At 43.4% G+C, this 25,658-nt stretch overlaps 1 protein-coding gene across 2 annotated transcripts in view; it reads left to right on the top strand.

Moving 5' to 3' along the window:
* The first annotated feature begins 428 nt into the window (after positions 1-428).
* LOC141056358 (C-C motif chemokine 20-like) overlaps positions 429-25,658 on the top strand; it is a 106,484-nt gene continuing 81,254 nt past the window's right edge. For both annotated transcript variants that reach the window (XM_073553108.1, XM_073553107.1), the window contains exon 1: positions 429-541. In XM_073553108.1, the coding sequence (XP_073409209.1) occupies positions 478-541 (64 nt within the window). In that variant the 5' untranslated portion in view covers positions 429-477. The remainder of the gene's footprint in view (positions 542-25,658) is intronic.

Below are 25,658 nucleotides of genomic sequence, written 5' to 3'. Positions count from 1 at the left end.
CCAAATACTGATGTGTGAATGAGCCTTAACCTGTAGACAATAAAAGAAGAGTCCGAGGGCAGAGACGGAGCTCAGGCTAAGCAAAATATTAGCAGATTTTACAATTAAAACCATTTGTAAAGTAAGCTGTGTTGGAGCAATATTACAATAGTACAAAGGTTTAAATTCCCCTTTTAAAGTAATAACAAGAAATGCAATCTTGTAAGTAGCACAAGTTCTCTTCTTTTTCCCGCGCTGCGATACATTTCTACGTCTTTTTAGAAAATGCGAGTGACAATCACCACCGGTGTGAACCTGGGGCGACCCCACTCCAGATAAAGGTGTGCATATGCCGAGAAGGAAATCATCGAGAATAATCAGCCCCTGGGCTCCGAGCCAAAAGAAATAGTTTCCAGCAGTCTATAAATACAGAGAGCTGGAGGGGAGCGACCACAGAACGTGTCCAAGTCTCCATTCCACAACTGACACTCGCTCAGGATGAAGACGTTGTGGACGCTGATCATCCCCGGGCTCCTTCTGTGCCACCTGGTCTGCCTGCAAGGTAAGAACTGGATATACTGTATATACCTCTATAACAATAGTACAACCTCGTCCTCCACCGGGCACTTCCACTACACCATAGAAGCTGAACCTTCTCCAGAAATAAATATATTAAAATACATACAGTACATGTGTGTGTGTGTGTGTGTATATATATATATATATATATATATATATATATATATATTTCATTTTTTTATATATTATTATATTTTTGTTCAATATGTTACTAACTAAGCTGAGATTTTTTTTCAATTTATTGTATTAATTTTTATATAATATTTTCCCCAAAAACATTAAAAAAAATAGCTGTGAGATATTAATCCTACGTTACTGGTTGTGTTGGGCAGGTTACACGCTACATTACATACATCAGATCTATCATCGATACTGTGATGGAGATGAATTATTTAAGATGTCGCAGCCTGTGGAGGTGTAGGTGGGTAACAGAGAATAATGGGGATTAGGATTCATGACCGTTTTTGTAACTTGGGAAAATGGGATTATTTCCCCGCATCCTGCATCCAATCCGCATATCTATGTGCACAGTGCAGGATTATATAGATCGGATGAATAATGATAGAAATCAGCTTTCATGGAAAAAAATAACAGCTGTCAATATGCTGGAAACATTTGCAGAATTTTTAATAGGGAACATTTTACGGCCAATAATTATATAATTTTCACTTTTATTGACAAATCTATCAAGTTTATGCAAAGTCTCAATATTTACAGGGTCGTCCCTTATTTCTTCAAACTTCTTCCCTTCGCCCCGGCAGCTGGATCTCGGCTACTGGGCCAAATCCTGAGTGATCACAGCCCATTCTTGCTTGGGGTTTATCACAATTGATGTGTTTTTGTTTCTCCTTCCACTTTCTGAGGATTAAACACAAGTTCTCAGTGGTATTGAGATCTGGGACGTTTCCTGGCCGTAGACGTAAAATGTTAATGTTTTGATCACTGAGCCACTTAGATTTTACTTTCCCCTTGTGACATGGTCTCCTTCATGCTGGAGGAAGCATTGTTCATCACCACATTACTCCCGGATTATTGGGAGAAGATACTCTTGAAGGATGTTTAGATCCCATTCTTTATTCATGGGAAAATCATAAGTGAGCCCCCTCTATGGATGAAAAGCCCCTACACATGAATGGTCTCGGGATGCTTTACTGTTGGCATGGTACAGGATTCATGGTAGGTCTCCCTTTTTTGTCTCTGGACAATCATTCTTCAACATTTCCCATACAGTTTGAAGGGTCTTCATCAGAGAGAGTATCTTTACCCTCATCCTCTGCAGTCCAATTCCTCCAGTTCCTGAACTTATTTTCCCTGAAGCCACTTCACACTTGTTTCAGACGTCTCGAATAATATGCAAAGAAGAAAAAGTCCCGTGTCACGCCAACAGTGAAGCATCCTGAGGTCATTCATGTGTGGGGGCTTTTCATCCATGGAGGGGGCTCACCCACAATTTTACCTAAAAACACAGCCATGAATAAAAAATGGGGTATGATCATTCTCCAAAAGCAATTTCTCACAACCATCCAGGAGCAATGTGGTGATGAACAATGCTTCCTCCAGCACGATGGAGACATTGTCACAATGTCATAACAAAGTGACTAGGGGATCAAATCATTGAATGTTTGCATGAATGGTCAGGAGAAACTCAATCCCATAGAGACCCTGGGGTCAATGCTCAAAAAGTAGTGAAACAAAAACAGAAATTGTCATAAACTTCAAGCACTGATGAGACAAAAATGTGCGGCCATCAGTCAGGATTTGGCCCAGAAGCTCATATCCAATGCCGGGGCGAAGAGCAGAACAATGAAGAATTAAGGGACAGCACTGTCAATATTAAGTCTTCTCATAAACTTGATGTGTTTGTCGATAAAAGTTTAAAAGTGTAAAAACGTATGAAATGCTGATGATTTTCCTTCAGTAGCCATGGAAACATCCCACTAAAAGGTCTAAAAATAATGAAGAAGCAAAGCTAGATTTGAGTCAGTCTCAAAACTTTTGGCCACAACTATATACATACATTTAGGAGATACATATACACTTACATGTGTTTCTATCTCTTTCTCTCTCATATATATATATACCGTATATAATATCTACTCAATATATCCTCTGTTTAAAAAATATATGTATATATCTTAAAATCAAAGAAATGAGCTGGAGCGCAGAAGTTGGTATGCCTGCAACGTATAAGAGCACGTTCACACTGTGGGCATTTCACAGACAACGCCCAAGCAAAAAATAAAGTGAGTAAATATCCTGCAGAAAGTAGATTAGTAAATACTAATAGTACAATTAACTAACAAGGGGACTTGGTTATTACTATTTACATAAAGAAAGGCATCTCTTATATAGCGTCGCTAATTTCCACTGTGCTCTTACGGACACCATCATGTATACTTACAGTCCTATAAATGTTGATATCTGTAGAAAGAAATAATTGGATGTAAGATGTTCCATATTAAATATTCTGCAAATCCGTCCATATACTGATGTGCTGGGATTGCTTTGTTTGTGTTTTTCCATTTTCTCTCTTAAATTCCATGAAAAATTCATCCATAATACGTGATGACAATAAAGAATGTTTACCCCAAAAAGCCCAGATCGTCTCCTCTGTGAGCGCAGATTCTAATGAAGAGCACATGGGTCTTGTACTCACTGCAGCCGACAGCAAGTATGGAAGTTGTAGACATGAGGAGTGACCGGTCGGATCAACAAGATTGATATATAGAAGATAGATAGATAGATAGATAGATAGATAGATAGATAGATAGATAGATAGATAGACTTGAGAAAAGTTCCTGTTGTTCGGAACGAAATGTCGCCTTTTGGGCTAATAGCTCTTTTTTTCACTACTAACGGTGTGCTGCCTCCAATTTTTCCTGGATTTCTAGATAGATAGATAGATAAATAAATAACTATATCCAGAAGAAATGGAAGCAGCACACCATTATTGGATCAAGTCACGTGCTGTTTAATTGCCAATATGCCGACGTTTCGGTCCAGAAATGTGAACCTTTCTCAAGCCAATAGGATAGATAGATAATGGATAGAAAGATGGATAGATAAAGGATAGAAAGATGGATAGATAAAAGATAGAAAGATAATAGATAGAAATATAGATATAATAGATAGATAGATAATGGATAATTAGATACAATAGATAGATGGATAGATATAATAGATAGATCCAGAGAAAAGTTTATTTGCCAATATGGTGACGTTTCGGTCCAGAAGTGTGAACCTTTCTCAAGCCAATAGGATAGATAGATCCTTTATTTATCTATCTATCTATTGTATTCATCCTTTTTTTATATCTATTATCCATCTATTATATCTATCCATCTAATATCTATCTATTATAATAGATGGATAATAGATATAATAGGTAGAAATAATAGATAGATAATTATAATAGATGGATATAATATAATATATATATATATGCGCACAACAAAATATACACAGCTGATTCTCCGGTAATCTATTGTATTTTGTTTTCTGTGATTTGCTGTACTATTTCATTCTTATTCTGTTTCATGTTAATGGAGAAATATAATTTCCATTTGGATGACAGGCCCTTTAAAGTTACACTCACAATAATAACCTCCACAACCATCCAGTGACACTAAACTGAGACTTAAGGGGGTTTTACACATAGCGCTATCGCTAGCAATATCGCTAAAGCATCACCGATTTGGTGACGTAGCAGCGATATCGCTATGTGTGACACTGACCTCCGACCGGCTCCCCCGCTATCTATCGCTGATCGCGCGAGAACGCGCAGCTCTATTTCTTGTCGGGTGCTTCCTGCTGGCGCTGATGAGCGACGCGTGGACGCGGACGGGAGGACGTCAGGATCGCCTCGTCTGAAAGGTAACTATCGATCGCTGCTGCATCGCTGTGAGATCTTCCTGTGTGGAAGCTCACTAGCGACCATTTAGCAATGCACCAGCGATCCTGACCAGGTCATATCGTGGTCGGGATCGCTGGTGCATCGCTAAATGTAAAGGGGCCTTTAGTGATCGTGTTTACGCCGCCCGTCGTGTTTTATTTATTTTTTATAATTGAGGTCAATGTGTGTAAATAAACTGATGCAGCGTAATGTCATCTGGTGTCGGCCTTTTTTCATTCACTTGTACAGTGTAGAAGTCGCAGAGCTAAAAATAATGCAAGTGTGAAGGGACTTTGATATCGGTTGGCTCAGTGGTTAGCAGCTTTCTCTAGATCTTGTCACCATTGGAATCTGATGTGAAATCCTACATCTGTAGTATGTAGGTATAACACTGCATGAATAGAATGGAATTGCATTGCTGAATGCCATAATGTGTGCCTTAGGCTATAAGGGTGAATGTCTATGTGTATAAACACACGCGAGGCCACGTCCTGCAGGACGGCTTGTTTCATCATGGAGGACTGGTGATCAATCACTATTGTAAATGTAATTGTCCCTATTCGCGCCTTTATGTTTCCTGATTCTGCCGGCAATATCCAATCACAACAAGGATCAATGATAAATGAGATATATGACGGCTTTATACTTCATCTTCATTAACCTGAATACATAAAATCATAAGTAGGGTAATAAATTAACTGTGTAAAGAGACTTCAGGGTCTGTGCACGTCACATTTTTACTGCAAAATAACACTTGATTTTACTGTTCCAGCAAAGTGCTGAGGTTTCTGAAGTTTCCTGCATACGCTGCTTTTTTTTCCTTGCAGATTTGAAGCAGTGTCCTATCTGCAGCACGCTAATTCTTTCGGCATTTTTGCAGCATCTTTTACTCATTCTAATGACTGGGAAAAAAATGCATAAAAAATACACAATTTATCTCTGTTGCGTTTTTCCTACCAAGAGACACATTTTCTATGTAAAAATGTCTACAGCAGATACTTAACGCGTGTACATACACTCAGGCTATGTTTTTTCTGCAACCAAAACCTGCTCTCTTGGTAGTAAAGACGCTGCATTAAAAATGCACATTTCTCAGGGTTTTTGCAGAGTCTTTTGGCTGCTGATTACATGCGTGCTTTGTCTACAGCACATGTTTAATAAAGTTAGTTTTAGGCTAAGTGCCCACGTTGCAGAAATGCTGCGGAAATGCATTTTGCAAGCGTTTTTAGCTTACGGAATGCTTGGGTTTTCAACCGATTTGAAGCATCGCTTGGAAAAGTGATTGACAGGCTGCCTATGCAGCATCAATAGTAAAAAATAGAATGTTAAAAATAGTTAAAAAAAAATAAAAATATGGTTATTCTAGCCTTCCGACGGCCCCCCGATGTCCTCATCCTTCCAATGGCGCTCCCGGTATGTTCCAATCCCAGGGATGCTTTGGGCGAAGGACCTTTGTGACGTAACGCTCGCGAGACCGCGACGTCATCTCAGGTGATTCGCGCAAAGCATCCCTGGGAACAGAAAATGTCGGCAGTGAGGCTGGGAGGACTCCGGGGGCCATCAGAAGGTGAGTATATCACTATTTTCTATTTTTACTCTATTTTTTACAGGATTATGGTACCCAGGGTATGGAGGACAGTCTCCTCTCCTCCAGACGCTGCGTACCATCCGCACATGAAGCACTCACTTTACGTATGGTGGGCATAGCCACATGCGTAAGGTGAGCATTTCAATGCAATTCTATGGCGGCGGAATCGCCGCGATTCCGCAGAAATAATGAACATACTGCGGATTTTACCGCTATGCGATTCCGCAGCGGTAAAATTCGCAGCATGGGCACAGCAACTGCGGAATCCCATAGGATTCCATGGGGATGCGTTTTATTAGCGTTTTTTAAGCGTTTCTGCTGTGGCAAAAACGCGGTGGAAACGCATTGAAAACGCAACGTGGGCACACAGCCTTAGGCCATGTGCACACGGTGCAGATTCTGCAGCGGATCCGCGGTGTTTCAGGCTCTGCGGGTCCACAGCAGACTTAGGTGCATTGTACAGTACCATTGTTTTCAATGGTAAACTGAAAAGCGCTGTGCACATGCTGCGGATTTTTACGCACGGATTTGCTGCGGGTTCAAATCCGCAGCATGTCAATTCTTTGTGCGGAATCTGCTGCAGTTTCACACCTTCTCCATTGTAGAGGTGTGAAACCGCAGGGCTAATCCGCAGGTAAACCGCAGGTCTTTTGACCTGAGAATTTACCTGCGGATTCCTAATTCTACATGTGCACATAGCCTTAGCCTGTGTTCCCACAATGAGTTTTTGGTGAGTGTCTGACGCTGTATATTTTTGTTGCACTGAAAACACTGTGTCTTACTGTTTTGGCAAAATGGATGGATTTATAGAAATCTCCTGCCCATTGTGCTTTTTTTTTTTTTACTCAGCATAATCCGACCTGCGGTGCGGTTTGCAAGACGTCAACTTCATTTGCTGGTACACAGAGTTTTATGTGTGGATTTTCTCCATAGACTTAAATTAAATGTTAAAAATCCAAAGGTAAATATTGCATATAATCCGCACATGACTGTACCAATAAAGTTTTGTGAAAGCCAAATACCAGGAAGTACCAAAAACAAAGCAAATGTATTTATAACCTGACTGGGTCGCCCTCCCAGGGCCGTGGGGTACTCGGCACCAGGCCGGTGTCAGCGGGATGTGACAGCGGCGGTGACCCGGTCCATGGCCCTGGGCGCCCAAGTATCAGGGGAGATTGAATGATGGAATGCAGTTAATGGAATAGTTTGTGACGCCACCTGTGGTGTTCGGCAAATAAGATGTTGATCCGACGCTGCATGCAGAGCCTCTGGGGCTGGTGGTGTGTTGCAGCCAAGATGGTGAAGCTCCCCACAGGTGTAGCTGTAGCCCCAGGGCAGTGTAGATGTCGGGGTAGAGGAGAGGCACAAGCGGTGTAGAAGCTGGTACCCAGATGTAGCGGTGCTGGGTACGTTGGCGCAAGAATGAATGGAGGACACCAGGGCTTGTAGTTCCAATGCTTTACTCACAGTCTGTAGTACACACAGGTGCCTGCCTCCGTGTCCTCCGGGTCAGGGACTCAATCAACCTCCAGGTGAGATGGAATGCTCCCTTCCAACACTCCGCCAACATGTGCCTTTCTGAACGTCTCCTCTTATAGCACCTTTGGTGTGAAGTACTCCTAGTACTGAGTTACACTGGAGTTCCTCCTGACAGATGTTCCCAAGAACTCTACTTGTACGGCAGACAGCTGTAGCCTGCTTCGGGGACTCCTTACTCCTGAATCCTGGCTCACTATCCAAGTTGCTGTTGTGCCCCCAAGTCTTAGATGGGAGTAGTGCATTTACAGCTCACTACTCCACCGGTGTCTGCTGTAGAACCATTAGTGTCCATACAACCTCGGGGACCGGGCCCCGTCCTTGCGCTTAGAACTTCTAGGCAGGGTTCTCTCCTAACCCACGTCCTCAGTTCCCTTTTACTACTTCGTTCCGTACTAGTCTCTCCTTCCTATGGAAGATCAGGTTTCGGTTCAATGTCTTTCTCCTTCTTTCCTTTCCTGTGCCAGCAAACCCAGGTCACTGAGATCTGCTGCAGCACCTCCTTCCTCCATCCCTCTCTCAGGGATCTTCTTTCCTCACTCCTCTGAGTGACTCTCTGACTGACTGACTGACTTACTGACTGACTGACTGACTGACTGACATCCTAAGGCTGTGTGCACACGATGCAGATATGCAGTGGATCCGCAGCAGATTTTTCCACGCAGAAACGTTGCATATCCGCATTGTGATGTACAGTAGCATAGAACTCAATGAGAAAAAAAAAACGCTGTGCAGACGCTGCGGATTTTTCCGCGCAGTTTTCCTGCGGTACAAAATCCGCAGCATGTTTACTTCTTTTGTGCGGTTTTCCATCTCCCCTGTCACCGAATCCGCAGTGGAAAACCGCACAAAAACCGCAAGAAAACAGCAGGAAAAATGGAAGAAATCCGCAGGAAAAATGCAGGTCATTTGACCTGCGGATTTCTTCAATTCTGCGCGGAAAAATCCGCAGGGCCAAAAAGTCCGTCTGCACTCAGCCTAAACCTTCCCGCTCTTTTATGTATTCTAACTCCACTCGCCTCCCAGCACATTTCGTGTTCGAAGCAGGGAGCCACCAAAGGTGCTCTGCTACACTCCAAGCAGGGAGCTGCAATGTGGCTTTGCTGAACTACCGTGTTGTGTGGGGTGCGAGTGTTGGAGCGTGGTCAGGAGCCTCCAACTTACCTGGATGGTGGGGCACCACACCTCAGGAGGAGGAGCAGTATCTCTGTGGCGACTGAGCCTCAGGGGCGCCACATGACCAACCCAAAATAGACAAACAGCATCAAAAATACGGAAAATAAAAACCAGGGATAAAACTCACTCAGAAATGTAATGGAAAAACGCAATTACCTCAAAGAAACTCGCCAAAAACTCATTGCGGAATACAACCTTTATTCACCAAACATGCTGCTAAGACTTTAAGTCTTTTGCAGCGCTTTTTGCACTTTCACATTCCTTTCTCAAGCCACATTCACACGTTCAGTATTTGGTCACTTTTTTACCTCAGTATTTGTAAGCCAAAACCAGGAGTGAGTGATAAATCCAGAAGTGGTGACGGGTTTCTATTATTCTTTTCCTCTGATTGCTCCTCTCCTGGTTTTGGCTTACAAATACTGAGATAAAATACTGACCAAATACTGAACGTGTGAACGTGGCCTAAAAGTGAAAAAATGCTGTAAAAACACTAAAATATTTGCTGAAGAATTAAAAAAAAAAAAAAATAAAATGTTTCAGGATAAAAATCTCATGAAATCTCATAGGTTTGACTGGTAAAAATCAGCTTTTAATTTGTATATGAAAAAAAGCTGCAAAAAAAACCAACATATGTGAACATAGCCGTACGTCTTATTAACACAACAACTGAAAGCGAATATAAGGGCTACATACTTGTACTAATTAATATCACATCTACTGTAGACACCAGAGCTGAGACAATTATCTGTAAAAAAAAAAAAAAAAAATGAATTTGTTATGAATTTTTTCAAAATACCAGATTCTAGATTCCGAACTTTTCAGGAATTGATGCACGCGAATCTGACAAAACATCAACAAAACACCAGCCATTTTGCTAGGTTATTTTGAGGGCTGGGAAAAAGCTAAAATAATAAAGCCCATTGGCATCACGTGGTCACATGGGGAGCGATGAATGTTATTGACGTCATGCTTCACCCCTACAGGAACACGTGAACCGCTCCATTGGCTAAGACCATACTGTAAAAATTGGCATAAAAATTATCACTAAATGAAAATGCCCATATTTCTGTAACTGTATGCCGGGGTTCTCACGATGACTTTTTGATGCTGCATATTTATTTCCACTGCATCAAAAATTCAGCATTTTAAAGTTCCAGGAAAGTGGATGTAATTTATAGAGATCCCGTTCCCACGGTGCTTTTTTTTTTTTTGTTTGTTTCAAATCCGCAACACGTCAATTTTTTCTTGCAAGTACACTGAGTTTTATGTGCAGATTTTTCCCATAAATGTTCATTAGATACTGAAAATTTGTAGGTAAAAAATTTGAGTGCACTTTGAAACACATAAGAAATGCATGTATTCTGCACATGACTGTATGAAAAGAGTTTTGTCAAAGTCAAACATAAGGAAAAAAAAACAAAGCTGCTTTATTTAAAACATGCAAATAATTATCATAAAGTGCACAGTGCCAAATATATGAAAAAATATATTATTCTTTTTCATTAATTGTACCACATCATATGAGGTCAAAAAGACCAAGCAGCCACTTAGTTTACACAGTGTTAACCCCTTCATGACCCAGCCTATTTTGACCTTAATGACCTAGCCATTTTTTGCAATTCTGACCAGTGTCCCTTTATGAGGTAATAACTCTGGAACGCTTCAACGCATCCTAGCGATTCTGAGAATGTTTTTTCGTGACATATTGGGCTTCATGTTAGTGGTAAATTTAGGTTGATAATTTTTGCGTTTATTTGTGAAAAAATCAGAAATTTGGCGAAAATTTCGCAATTTTCAAAATTTGAATTTTTATTCTGTTAAACTAGAGAGTTATGTGACACAAAATAGTTACTAAATAACATTTCCCACATGTCTACTTTACATCAGCACAATTTTGGAAGCAAAATATTTTTTTGTTAGGAAGTTATAAGGGTTAAAAGTTGACCAGTGATTTCTCATTTTTACAACAAAATTTACAAAACCATTTTTTTTTAGGGACCACCTCACATTTGAAGTCACTTTGAGGGGTCTATATGGCAGAAAATACCCAAAAGTGACACCATTCTAAAAACTGAACCCCTCAAGCTACTCAAAACCACATTCAAGAAGATTATTAACCCTTCAGGTGTTTCACAGCAGCTAAAGCAATGTGGAAGGAAAAAATGGACATTTTAATTTTTCCAACACAAATTTTCTTTCAGCATCAATTTTTTCATTTTCACATGGTCAACAGGATAAAATGGATCCTAAAATTTGTTGGGCAATTTCCCCTGAGTACACCGATACCTCATATGTGGTCATAAACCACTGTTTGGGCGCACGGCAGGGCTCAGAAGGGAAGGAGTGCCATTTGACTTTTTGAATGGAAAATATGCTGGAATATTTAGCGCTTGCCATGTCGCGTTTGGAGAGTCGCTGTGTGCCTAAACACTGGAGCTCCCCCACAAGTGACCCCATTTTGGAAACTAGACCCCCCAAGGAACTTATCTAGATGCATAGTGATCACTTTAAACCCCCAGGTGCTTCTCAAATTGATCCGTAAAAAAAAAAAAGAGTACTTTTTTTTCACAAAAATTTTCTTTTAGCCTCAGTTTTTTCATTTTCACATGGGCAACAGGATAAAATGGATCCTAAAATTTGTTGGGCAATTTCTCCTGAGTACACTGATACCTCATATGTGGTCATAAACCACTGTTTGGGTGCACGGCAGGGCCCGGAAGGGAAGGAGCGCCATTTGACTTTTTGAATGGAAAATTAGCTCCAATCGTTATCGGACACCATGTCGCGTTTGGAGAGCCCCTGTGTGCCTAAACATTGGAGCTCCCCCACAAGTGACCCCATTTTGGAAACTAGACCCCTTAAGGAACTTATCTAGATGTGTAGTGAGCACTTTGAACCCCCAAGTGCTTCACAAAAGTTTATAACATAGAGCAGTGAAAATAAAAAATCATTTTTTTTTCCTCAAAAATGATTTTTTAGCACGCTATTTTTTATTTTCACAAGGGTAACAGGAGAAATTGGACCACAAAAGTTGTTGTCCAGATTGTCCTGAGTATGCTGGTACCCCATATGTGGGGGGGGCACTGTTTGGGTGCACGGCAGGGCACAGAAGGGAATGAGCGCCATTTGACTTTTTGAAATGAAAATTAGCTCCAATCGTTAGCGGACACCATGTCGTGTTTGGAGAGCCCCTGTGTGCCTAAACTTTGGAGCTCCCCCACAAATGACCCCATTTTGGAAACTAGACCCCCTAAGGAACTTATCTAGATGCATAGTGAGCACTTTGAACCCCCAAGTGCTTCACAGAAGTTTATAACGCAGAACCGTGACAATAAAAAATCTTTTTTTCCTAAAAAAAATTTTTAGTTGGCAATTTTTTATTTTCACAAGGGTAACAGGAGAAATTGGACCCCAAAAGTTGTTTTCCAGTTTGTCCTGAGTACGCTGGTACCCAATATGTTGGGAGAGACCATTGTTTGGGCACACGTCAGGGCTCGGAATGGAAGTAGTGACGTTTTGAAATGCAGACTTTGATGGAATAGTCTGCGGTCGTCATTACGTTTGCAGAGCCCCTGATGTGCCTAAACAGTGGAAACCCCCTCAAGTGACCCCATTTTGGAAACTAGACCTTCCAAGGAACTTATGTAGATGTATGGTGAGCACTTTCAACCCCCAAGTGCTTCACAGAAGTTTATAATGCAGAGACATGAAAATGAAAAAAACATTTTTTTTCCACAAAAATAATTTTTTAGCCCCCAATTTTTTTATTTTCCCAAGGGTAACAGGAGAAATTAGTCCCCAAAAGTTGTTGTGCAATTTTTCCTGAGTACGCTGATACCCCATATGTGGGGGTAAACCACTGTTTGGGCACACGTCGGGGCTTGGAAGGGAGGGAGCACCGTTTGACTTTTTGAACGCAAAATTGGCTGGAATCAATGGTTGCACCATATCGCGTTTGGAGACCCCCTGATGTGCCTAAACAGTGGAAACCCCTCAATTCTAACTCCAACCCTAACCCCAACACATCCCTAACCCTAATCCCAACCCTATCCATAACCGTAACCCCAACACACCCCTAACCCCAACACTAACCATAACACTAACCACAAGCCTAACCCTAATTCTAACCCTAACCCTAATTCCAACCCTAACCCTAATTCTAACCCTAATTCCAACCCTAACCCTCTTTCCAACCCTAACCCTCTTTCCAACCCTAACCCTCTTTCCAACCCTAACACTAACCCTAACCCTCTTTCGAACCCTAGCCCTCTTTCCAACCCTAACCCTAACCATAATGGAAAAATAAAAATAAAAATATTTTCTTTATTTTATTAGTTATGCCTACCTATGGGGGTGATAATCGGGGGGTTCATTTACTTTTTATTTCATTTTGATCACTGTGAGAGTGATCAAAATGAAATAATGGAATCTGCAGCCGGCAGATTCGGGCGGGCGCACTGCGCATGCGCCCGCCATTTTCCAAGATGGCGGCGCCCATGAACCGGACCCACCGGACACCGGGAGCGACGGGGGGACTTAGAAGGTGCCGGGGGCGGTGAGAGTGGGTGAGGGGGTTATCGGAAGCTGGCGGGGAGCGGAGGGAATGGGAGGGGGGGCAGATGATGACAGCGGTGGCAGATCGCAGCTGTCATCCAGTGGCGGGAGGGGGTCGAATCGGTGTCTCCAGCCATGCTGGAGCTCCAGCTACTGCATCATCGGCCATGGCTGGATTGTAATATTTCATCAATTTTCATTGATGAAATATTACTATCGCTCTGATTGGCTGTTAAAAGTGAAACAGCCAATCAGAGCGGTCGTAGCCACGTGGGGGTGAAGCGACGCCTCCTGTGGTGAATTACAAAGCCCCCTGTATCTGCGGGTCAGGTGACCTTTCATTGACCCCGGTCACCCGACCCGCAGGGGGGCTTTGAATTCATGACACAGGGTATGCGTCATAGGTCGGATTGTCACCGACTTTCATGACGCATACGCTGTGTCACAGGTCGGGAACCGGTTAAATGCAATGAACAGCTGAATAGGTGACCTCTGAGTGATCCCAAAAGTCAATAACAGGAGGTATGAATAGTGGTGCATCTAGTTAACTGATTAAATCACAACATATAAGACAATAGACCAAACTGTCACAAGGTCTAAACAGTATAAATACATTACTATAAGTGGCTGAATAATTCCAACAGTCAATAATAGGAGGTATAAGTAATAAAGGGAGAGTGATTCACCTGATTCAGAGTTGTGACACCCCCCAGAGGTGTCAGGACAGGTGTCACAACTCTTCATCAGGTGAATCGCTCTCCCTTTATTACTATTACATAGGGCCCCGTCACACATAGCGACTCACCAGCGATCCCGACAATGATATAAACTTGTCAGGATCGCTGGTGTGTCGCTACATGATCGCTGGTGAGCTGCCAAACAGGCAGATCTCAGCAGCGATCAGGACAGCGGCACGCGGGTAACAAACGACGCACGTCGCTTAGTTACCCGCAGTGCACGTTAAGATACCAGCGCGCTGGTGCAGGGAGCTGGTAACCAAGGTAAACATCGGGTTTCTAAGCGCCGCGTTTACCTTGGTTACCAGCTCCCTGCACCAGCGCGCTGGTATCTAACATACACATTGGGTTTCTAAGCGGCGCTTAGAAACCCGATGTTTACCATGGTTACCAGCTCCAGCTCACTCATTGCTGGTCTCCCGCTTGCCACACACAGCGATGCGTGCTGGCCAGTGGGAGACCAATGATCGAAAAAATGTCCAGGCCAGTCGAGCATGATCAGCGATACCCGGCAGGGGGGCCGGTCACTGATAAGTGTCACACACAGCGATCACAAAACTCGTGATGCAGCAGCGATCTCACTAGCGAGATCGCTGTGTGTGACGGAACTTTGTACCTCCTATGACTGTTGGGATTATTCCGCGTTCACTAATCAGCCACTCATAGTATTTATACTGTTTAGACCTTGTGACAGTTTGGTTTATTGTCTTACATGGCGTGATTTAATCAGTTAATTAGATGCATCACTTCCCCTTACTATTTATACCTCCTGTTATTGACTTTTTGGGATTAATCAGCGGTCACCTATTTAGCTGTTCATTGCCTTTAAAGGGAACCTGTCACCCCCTCCAGGTGTTTTTAACTAAGGGCCCCGTCACACATAGCGACGCACCAGCGATCCCGACAACGATATGACCTTGTCAGGATCGCTGGTGTGTCTCTACATGATCGCTGGTGAGCTGTCAAACAGGCAGCTTCACCAGCGATCAGCACCAGCAACACGTGGGTAACAAGCGACGCATGTCACTTAGTTACCCACTGTGTACCTTAGTTACCAGTGCGCTGGTGCAGGGAGCTGGTATGCAAGGTGCACATCGGGTTTCAAAGCGGCGCGCGGCACTTAGAAACTCGATGTGTACATTGGTTACCAGCTCCCTGCACCAGCGCGCTGGTAACTAAGGTACACATAGGGTTTCTAAGCACTGCGTGCCACTTAGAAACCCAATGTGTACCTTAGTTGCCAGCTCGCTCATCGCTGGTCTCCTGCCTGTCACACTCAGCGATGCGTGCTGGCCAGCGGGAGACCAGCGATCAAAAAAATGTCCTGGCCATTCCAGGATGATCAGCGATATCCGGCAGGGGGGCCGGTCGCTGGTAAGTGTCACACACAGCGATCTCGCTGGTGAGATCGCTGTTGCGTCACAAAACTTGTGACTGAGCAGCAATCTCGCTAGCGAGATCGCTGTGTGTGACGGGGGCTTAAAAGAGCCACCTTGTGTAGCACTAATGCTGCATTCTGTCAAGGTGGCTCTTTTATTTGGCATCCCTTCCACCACAGAAAGCCCGAGATCCCACCCCTCAGTCTCTTCTGATTTATTCACACTGCGGGGCGGGATCTCGAGCCGTGCATTTACGCAGCCGCGATAAGGAAGACATCACGTGATGTCAGTGGACGGGTAATGCTAACTGCGCATGCCGAAGAAAAAAAATAGCGCAGGCGCCAGTAAAATAAATTAACGCTGCGGGGCGGCGCCAAGAGGAAATGACTGATGGATGTGAGGCGTCTGTGTCCGGGGGGAAAGACCTGCCCCCTGGACAAACTTCAGATATGAGTGACAAATTTTAAAAACGCTTATTTCTGCGGTGGAAGGGACGCTAAATAAAAGCCACCTTGACAGAATGCAGCATTAGTGCTGCACAAGGTGGCTCTTTTAGTTAAAAACGCCTGGAGGGGGTGACAGGTTCCCTTTAACACTGTGTATACTAAGTGGCTGCTTGGTCTTTTTTACCTTATATGATGTAGCACAATTAATGAAAAACTATGCCTATATTTCTTTTTAGTCAAATAATATATTTTTTCATATATTTGGCACTGTGCACTTTATGATATATAATTTTTGCATATTTTTATTGGCAAAATTTTTTGACATATGGGCATTCATTATCTTTGTATTCTATCAATGTTCCACTGATTTTTGTGCGAGTTGTTCTGTCTTGATTTTTTGAGGCATTCTGCTTATTTTTACAAAGAATGTTTTTAATATTAAAATAAAAATGTTATTTTTAAGGATCTCTTCTTTTGTCCTTACTTTATCGTAAGGAAGGATTGGAGTTAAATATTTGTGTTGAAGTGCCAAATATTTTTATTGTCTCTTTTTGGACATTTACTTGATGGTTTATTTAAAACATGACACACCAACAAGAGACAATAAAAGCAATAAAATCTCTTCAACTGATCCCGGTGATTCTTAGGCCAGTCTCACACATCCAGATAATTCCGGTACCGGAAAAAACGATACTGGAGCCATCCATGTCCGTGTGGACACGTGGTGCAACCGTGAGCTGCATCACGACCACATGGACAGCATGGGGAAGAAGCTCTATAGTAAGTGCTGTTCCCGGCGGCTGGTGCTGAACGCGGCTGTCATTTTTCTCTTCTGCTCTGTCAGCAATAGCGAGCAGGAGAGAATGAATGAAAACCCAACATGGGGTTCCCCTCAGTTTGTGAACCAACAATATGAAATTTACAGCTGGGGGCAGAGCAGGAGAGCAGAATGACAACCGCGTTCAGCACCAGCCACTACGAAAAGCGCTTACAGTAGCACTTCTTCCCCAGCGGCCGTCTGTGAGCACGGAGGACAGTGTGAACTGCTCTCCATGTGCCCGTGTTCAGCATTTTTGCGGACCATGCTCTCCCACGAATTCTGACATGTCTCCGTGTTTTTGTCACGGACTGTGTGTCCTTGAAAACACGCTGACATGTGCAGAGACACATTCATTTTAATGTGTGTCAGTGTCTCTTGCACGTAAGGAAACTGTCACTACACGTACCGGAGCTACTGACATGTGAAACCGGCCTTAGACTGTTTTTTCGTGACGTATTGTACTTCATGATAGTGGTAAAATTTATTTGAAATGAAAAAAATGGAAATTTAGTAAGAATTTTACAATTTTCAAACTGTTCATTTATAATGCCCTTAAATCACAGACATGTTACACAAAATAATTAATAAATAACATTTTCCACATGTCGACTTTATATCTGCACAATTTTTGAAACATAATTCCTTTTTGCTAAGAAGTTAGAAGGGTTAAAATTTGACCAACGATTTCTCATTTTCTCAACAAAATTTACAAAACCATTTTTTTTATGGACTACTTCACATTTGAGTGGCCACCTATACAGTGGGTACAGAAAGTATTCAGACCTCTTTAAATTTTTCACTCTTTGTTTCATTGCAGCCATTTGGTAAATTCAAAAAGTTCAATTTTTCCTCATTAATGTACACTCTGCACCCCATCTTGACTGAAAAAAAAATCAGAAATGTAGAAATTTTCGCAAATTTATTAAAAAAGTAAAAACGAAATATCACATGGTCATAAGTATTGAGACCTTTTGCTCAGACACTCATTTAAGTCACATTCTGTCCATTTCCTTGTGATCCTCCTTGAGATGGTTCTACTCCTTCATTGGAGTTCAGCTGTGTTTAATTATACTGAGAGGACTTGGTTTGTAAAGGCACACACCTGTCTATGGGTCGCCCTCCCAGGACTGTGGGGTACTTGGTACCGGGCCAGTGTTGGTGGGATGTGTCACAGCAGCGGTGACCCGGTCCGTGGCCCTGGGCACCCAATTAATAGGGGAAGTTTGAATGGTGAAATGTAGTTGATTAAAGGAATAGTTCGTGACGCCACCTGTGGTGTTCGGCAAGTGAGATGTTAAGCCGACGCTGCATGCAGATCTTCTGGGATTGGTGGTGTGGTGCAGCCAAGATGGTGTAGCTCCCCACAGGTGGAGCTGTAGTCCCAGGGCAGTGTAGATGTAGGGTTAGAGGAGAGGCAGAGGCGGTGAAGAAGCTGGTACCCCGATGTAGTGGTACAGGGTGTGTTAGCGCAGGAATAATTGGAGGACACCAGGGCATGTAGTTCCAAAGCTTTACTCACAGTCTGTAGTACACACAGGTGCCTGCCTCCGTGCTGTGTCCTCCGGGTCAGGGACTCAGCCAACCTCCAGGTCAGATGGAATGCTCCCTTCCAACACTCCGCCAACATATGCCTTTCTGAACGTCTCCTCTTATAGCACCTTTGGTGTGAAGTACTCCTAGTACTGAGTTACACTGGAGTTCCTCCTGACAGCTGTTCCCAAGAACCATACTTGTATGGCAGACAGCTGTAGCCTGCTTCAGGGACTCCTTACTCCTGAGTCCCGGCTCACTATCCAAGTTGCTGTTGTGCCCCCAAGTCTTAGATGGGAGTAGTGCATTTACAGCTCACTACTCCACCGGTGTTTGCTGTAGGACCATTAGTATCCATACAACCTCGGTGACCGGGTCCCGACATTGCACTTAGAACTTCTAGGCAGGGTTCTCTCCTAACCCACGTCCTCTGTTCCCTTTTACTCCTTCGTTCAGTACTAGTCTCTCCTTCTTATGGAAGATCAGGTTTCGGTTCAATGTCTTTCTCCTCCTTCATTCCTTTCCCGTGCCAGCAGACCCAGGTCACTGAGGTCTGCTGCAGCACCTCCTTTCTCCATCCCTCTCCCAGGGATCCTCTCTCCTCACTCTCTCCTACTGACTGACTGACTGACCGGAAATCCTAAACCTTCCTGCTCTTTTATGTATTCTAACTCCACCTGCCTTCCAGCACGTTTCGTGTTCCAAGCAGGGAGCCACCAAAGGTGCTCTGCTACACTCCAAGCAGGGAGCCGCAATGTGGCTTTGCTGAACTACTGTGTTGTGTGGGATGCAGGTGTTGGAGCGTGGTCAGGAGCCTCCAACCTACTTGGATGGCGGGGCACCACACCTCAGGAGGAGGTGCAGTACCTCTGTGGAAACTGAATCCTCAGGGGCGCCACATCTATATAAGGCCTCACAGCTCACAGTGCATGTCAGACCAAATGAGAATCATGAGGTCAAAGGAACTGGCCAAGGAGCTCGGAGACAGAATTGTGGCAAGGCACAGATCTGGCCAAGGTTACAAAAGAATTTCTGCAGTACTCAACGTTCCTAAGAGCAAAGTGACCTCCATAATCCTTAAATGGAAGAAGTTTGGGACCACCAGAAGTCTTCCTAGACGTGGCCGTCCAGCCAAACTGAGCAATCGTGGGAGAAGAGCCTTGGTGAGAGAGGTAAACAAGAACCCTGAGATCACTGTGGCTGAGCTCCAGAGATGCAGTAGGGAGATGGCAGAAAGTTCCACAGTCAACTAATCACTGCAGCCCTCCACCTGTGAGGCCTTTATGGCAAAGTGGCCCGACGGAAGCCTCTTCTCAGTGCAAGACATATGAAAGACCGCATATAGTTTGCTAAATACATGAAGGACTCCCAGACTATGAGAAATAAGATTCTCTGGTGTTATGAGATGAAGATAGAACATTTTTGATGATAATTCATAATACCATAATTTCCCTCGGGATCAATAAAGTGTATTGTATCGTAATTCTAAGTGGTATATGTGGAGAAAACCAGGCACTGCTCATCACCTGCCCAATACAATCCCAACAGTGAAACATGGTGGTGGCAGTATCATGCTAGGGGGGTGTTTTTGAGTTGCAGGGACAGGACAACTGGTTGCCATTGAAGGAAACATGAAAGCGGCCAAGTGCAGAGATATCCTGAATGAAAACCTCTTCCAGTGTGCTCTGGACCTCAAACTTGGCCGAAGGTTCACCTTCCAACAAGACAATGACCCTAAGCACACAGCTAAAATAACAAAGGAGTGGCTTCAGAACAACTCTGGGACCATACTTGACTAGCTCAGCCAGAGCCTTGACCTAAACCCAACTGAGCATCTCTGGAGAGACCTGAAAATGGCTGTCCACCAACGTTCACCATCCAACCTGACGGAACTGGAGAGGATCTGCAAGGAAGAATGGCAGTGGATCCACAAATCCAGGTGTGAAAAACTTGTTGCATCATTCCCAAGAAAACTCATGGCTGTACTAGCTCAAAAGGTGCTTCTACTCAATACTGAGCAAAGGGTCTGAAAACTTATGATCATGTGATATTTCAGTTTTTCTTTTTTAATAAATTTGTTAAAATTTTTACATTTCTGTGTTTTTTTCTTTCAGTCAAGATGGTGTGCAGAGTGTACATTAATGAGAAAAAAATAAACTTTTTTGAATTTACCAAATGGCTGCAATGAAACATAGAATGAAAAATTTAAAGGGGTTTAAATACTTTCCGTACCCACTGTATAAAGGAAATGTGTCATCTTTAACTTTAGGCCTTTTAGAGATCATTTCATCTTTAACTTGCTTGATTGTTCATAATAACAGTAATTTTGACAAGTGGTGTCCAAACTTTTACATGCCTCTGTATATGGGCTCTTTAAAGTGCATTAGCTGATCATAATGCACGATTCTGCCTGGTTTGAAGGTATAAGTGGGCCCCCCTTAGTCCTTGGGCTCCGTGCACCAATGATGTGTCCGCCATTGATACCTGACACAAGGGTGTTTTCATACATTAGCTTCTGCCTGATGTGAATGGGGTTGAGCTTGAGATGACTGCAGGTGCTGAAGCATTGCTATTTCTAGTACAAAAGTGATGGAGCCAGGGTACTTCATTTCGCCCAATCAAACTAAAGCAAAGCCTATTGAACATTTTAGATTGCTTGGTCAGTGCAGGATCAGACATCATAGGGTTTTGTTTATACTCTGTGACCATGGAAAGACAAAAGATTGCATTGGAGCTGTACACACAAAACGGTAAGATTGGTTTATAAATTCCTTTATTTTCAGATTTGCTCTCTTTTTTTTTTTTTTTTTTTTTTTTTTTTTGATGCACAGGAAACAATAACAATACTGGTTGAAAAAGTTTCAATTACCTCATTGAACTACATAAGTTGTAAACTCATCGCAAATAAATCTAAGTCTGAGTCTAAGCATTTGCACTGAAATTGGCAGAAAAAAAAATAACCGCAGTTCTTAAAATGAGTTCTCAGAGTTTAGAAGAAAGTTCAGATAAAAACATCATAATGACGAACATTCGCTGCAGTCTCCAGTGTATCACAGTGATTACAAGTGTCATCAATAATTCAGATTTATTCCGATCCGGCCAAGACTGCGGAAACCAGACCTTAAAGTTATGATAAACTTATCTTGTGCAGGTAAAGCCATGACTTGTGGAAACACAACAGAAAGACTCTCAGATGTTTAAAGGGAACCTGCACCTGTTTTGGCCGCTATAAGAAGAGGCCACCGCCTTTCAGGACTTATCTACAGTATTCTATAATGCTGTAGGTAAGCCCCCGATCCGACCTACAAGAGAAGAAAAATAAGTTTTATTATACTCACCCGGGGGGGGGGGGTGGTCTGGTGCGGTCCGGTCCGATGGGTGTTGCAGGTCCAGGTCCAGCGCCTCCCATCTTCGCCCCTGACATTGCCCTTCTGCGCATGCAAACTTCTCTACCCTGTTGAGGGCAGAGCAAAGTACTGCAGTGCACAGTAGAGTTGAGCGAAACGGGTCGAAAAATTTCAAAAGTTGCCGACTTTTGGCAAAGTCGGGTTTCATGAAACGAAACCCGACCCTAGGATGAGGTCGGCCACGAGGTCGGCGACTTACGCGCCAAAGTCGCGTTTCAAAAGTTTGTTTTGCGCTCTTTTTCAGCCAATCAGGATACACGGACACTGTGGGCAACGTGATGACATAGGCAGGGGTCACCACCATCTTTCAGAAGGGCTTGCAAGTGATTGGCTTGCTTTGGTGGGCGTCACAGGGGTTATAAAAGGGCGTGCACGCCGACCGCCATCTTACTTCTGCCGATCTTAGCATAGGGAGAGGTTGCTGCTGCTGATTCTGTAGGGAGAGCATTAGGCAGGGAAGAAGAAAAAAAAACTGCTTCTGCTGCTAGCGATTTTGCCTGTACAACACACCAGTCACTGTGTGTGCAGTGCAAGGGGAGGCTATATTGTGGTGGATCAGCGGTTTTGGTTGTTAGGCTGCCTTCTAAGGCTTCCTGACAGCTGCATTGCTGTTTACCCACTGCTCTGCAAACTGCTTTTTTGAAAGCAATCCCAATTTTTTTTTTTGTCCTGCTGAGGTACTGAGCGTGCATTTTTTCACACCATACAGCGGTGTACGCTCCTCACACAGTACCGTGTAATGGCTGTTATCACAGCCACAGTGAAGCTATCTGTGTCACTCTGTGAGAATAAGTCGAGGACATGTTCCGTTCTTACAGACCTGCACCTACTAGTTTTGTCTAGCTTTCAAACAGTTAAATATATTTGCTGTTTGATCACATTCAAAACTATAGAGAGACAGCGTGTGTCAGTCCGTATACTTAAAAAACACGGAGCTTGACAATTTTACGTACACCGGACAGCCGTGTACGTGCACGCTCCTCTCAGTACCGTGTAATGGCTGTTATCATGGCCACAGTGAAGCTATCTGTGTGTCACTGTGGAAGGATAAGTGGAGGACTTGTTCCGTTCTTACAGACCTACACTCTAGGGAGATTCCTATTCTGCCCAATTCTACATACACCTTGTAGTTTGTGATACACTAGCCAATTTCTGCCTGTGACATAGCGCTCTGATATTCAGTGGGCCTCACACAATCCAAAAGTGTCCAGTGTCCACTAGTGTGTGCAGAAATTCAAAATCTCCCTTATCCTGTAGTCACTTTTTTCACACCTGTGCCATCGAGCCTGTGACATAGCGCTGTGATATTCAGTGGGCCTCACACAATCCATAAGTGTCCAGTGTCCACAAGTGTGTGCAGAAATTCAAAATCTCTGTGATCCTGTAGTCACTTTTTTCACACCTGTGCCATCGAGCCTGTGACATAGCGCTCTGATATTCAGTGGGCCTCACACAATCCAAAAGTGTCCAGTGTCCACTAGTGTGTGCAGAAATTCAAAATCTCCCTTATTCTGTAGTCACTTTTTTCACACCTGTGCCATCGAGCCTGTGACATAGCGCTCTGATATTCAGTGGGCCTCACACAATCCAAAAGTGTCCAGTGTCCACTAGTGTGTGCAGAAATTCAAAATCTCCCTTATCCTGTAGTCACTTTTTTCACACCTGTGCCATCGAGCCTCTGACATAGCGCTGTGATATTCAGTGGGCCTCACACAATCCATAAGTGTCCAGTGTCCACAAGTGTGTGCATAAATTCAAAATCTCCCCTGTCCTACAGACACCTTGTACCTTGTTTTACATTACTATATAGTTTGTTGGATTTTGTCTACATTTCTACAAAAAATGAGGAAGGCTGGTGGAAGTGGCCATGGAATTGGGCGGGGGTTGGCAGCTGGTAATGATGGTGTTGGTGGTGGATCTGATGGTAGTGGCAAGAGCAAAATAGGACCGAATGCAGGAGGTGCTGACCCTGCGTCATCGTCTGGCTACATAAGGCCTCGAACGCTTAGTTTTCTAGGAGTTGGCAAACCGCTTTTAAAGCCAGAGCATCAGGAAAAAGTTTTGTCTTACATTGCTGACTCAGCCTCCAGCTCTATCGCCTCCTCTTCTTCAGTTGTAAAAAGTAAAAGCACTGAGTCGTCATTGGAGGCTCATGTTCATGAACCACACCTTTCCTTGTGTCCTTCACCCCAACCAAGATTGAAGGATGACGCAGGCCATACTACTGATTACTCCATGGAGCTGTTTTCACATACCATGCCTGGATTATCAAGTGAAATGGTGAATTACCCAGGCCAAGATGAATCTGACATGGAGTGCACTGATGCACAGCCGCTGATAGATGATTCTGCTGGTACATTCACTCAGAGCACTACATTGTCCAGGGGAAGAGTCTTGAGGAGATCATTTGCATATTCCCAGTGCCTTCTGGGATAAGTGAAGAGTCTCCGCGAGCTCAACGATCACTGGGTTTTGGCCGTTGCAGCTGAAAAGAGGAAATCGGAAATTTGGTTCATCTTTCATCGTTTTTAAGAAATCTCAAGATGGAAGAGGCCAGGAGCCATTTGGTGAGCTGCATTTCTTGCTACATGTTCACAGACTTACCAGTGGAAAAGCCAAACTTCACATGCCACAAATGCAAGCTTGTGTCCCTGTTGGAGGAAAAGTTGCAAAATCTCGAAAAGAGGTTAGCTACGTTGAAGATCATTAAGGAAGGTGAAGAGTTCTTGGACAGAGCAGAATTATCTCTTTATGTTACAGAAAGAGAAGAAATTCGAAGTGCACCTGAAGAAACAGAGGAATGGAGACATGTGACCCAGAGAAGCAGGAGGATCAGGAGGCAGTCAGCACCCATACTGCTCAGAAACCAGTACCAGGCTCTCACGCAGGAAAACGATGAAGAAATACTTCAGGATAAGACTTTGCCAACAAACAGCAACCTTGTACGCCTTCAGAGTCCTCCTGGATGGAGAAAGAAAAATGTTGTGAAGAAGAAACGGAGAGTGGTGGTCATGGGGGATTCCCTGTTGAGAGGAACAGAGGCCACTATCTGCAGACCGGATATAACTTCAAGAGAAATGTGCTGTCTTCCAGGTGCAAAAATTAAAGATGTGTCTGACAGGATATCAGGACTCTTCAGACCTACAGATGACTACCCATTCCTGCTACTACATGTGGGGACAAATGACACCACAAGAAATGACCTGGAAACCATCTGCAGAGACTTTGAAGACTTAGGCAAGAAAGTGAAAGAACTGGGAGCGCAGGTGGTCTTCTCTTCCATCCTCCCAGTGGATGGCCATGGAACAAGGAGGTGGAATAAGATTCTGCAGGTGAACAACTGGCTACGTCGATGGTGCCGTCAGCAACGATTTGGATTTCTGGATCACGGAGTGAATTACTTATACGATGGACTACTTGCTAGAGATGGGGTGCACCTTACGAAGACTGGAAAACATGTATTTGGAAGTCGCCTTGCTACACTTGTAAGGAGAGCTTTAAACTAGAACAACATGGGAAGGGAAGCAAAAGACCAGAAAAAGCCATACACCTGACAAATGCTATTGAGAACTCTGCTATTAGAAGTGGAAAGGAAGAACAAAAACGAAAGAATCTAATTAATAAAAATATTGGAGAAAGAGAAACCAATCACAAACTAAAATGTTTCTATACTAATGCACAAAGCATGGGCAACAAACAAGGAGAATTGGAACTACTAACACAGGAAAAGAAATATGATGTCATTGGAATCACTGAAACTTGGTGGGACAATACACATGATTGGAATACAAGACTAGAAGGATACAACTTATTTGCAAGAAACAGACTTGATAAACGAGGAGGGGGTGTCGCACTGTATGTTAGAAACGCGTATATCTGCACAGAGATTGAAGCTTCAGAGACTGGAAGTTCTGTGGAAACTGTTTGGGTAAGAATACAAGGACAGAACAATGGAAAGGACACCATTGTAGGCATTTACTACAGGCCGCCTGTGCAAGCTGAAGATATGGATGAACTCTTTATGCATCAAATGGC

Source organism: Dendrobates tinctorius, unplaced genomic scaffold (genome assembly GCF_039654945.1).
Source record: "Dendrobates tinctorius isolate UK_male_01 unplaced genomic scaffold, ASM3965494v1 ptg000197l, whole genome shotgun sequence".
In the NCBI taxonomy this organism is placed as follows: domain Eukaryota; kingdom Metazoa; phylum Chordata; class Amphibia; order Anura; family Dendrobatidae; genus Dendrobates; species Dendrobates tinctorius.
The sequence above is the reverse complement of the archived record's forward strand: the minus strand, read 5'-3'. Positions and strand labels throughout refer to the sequence as shown.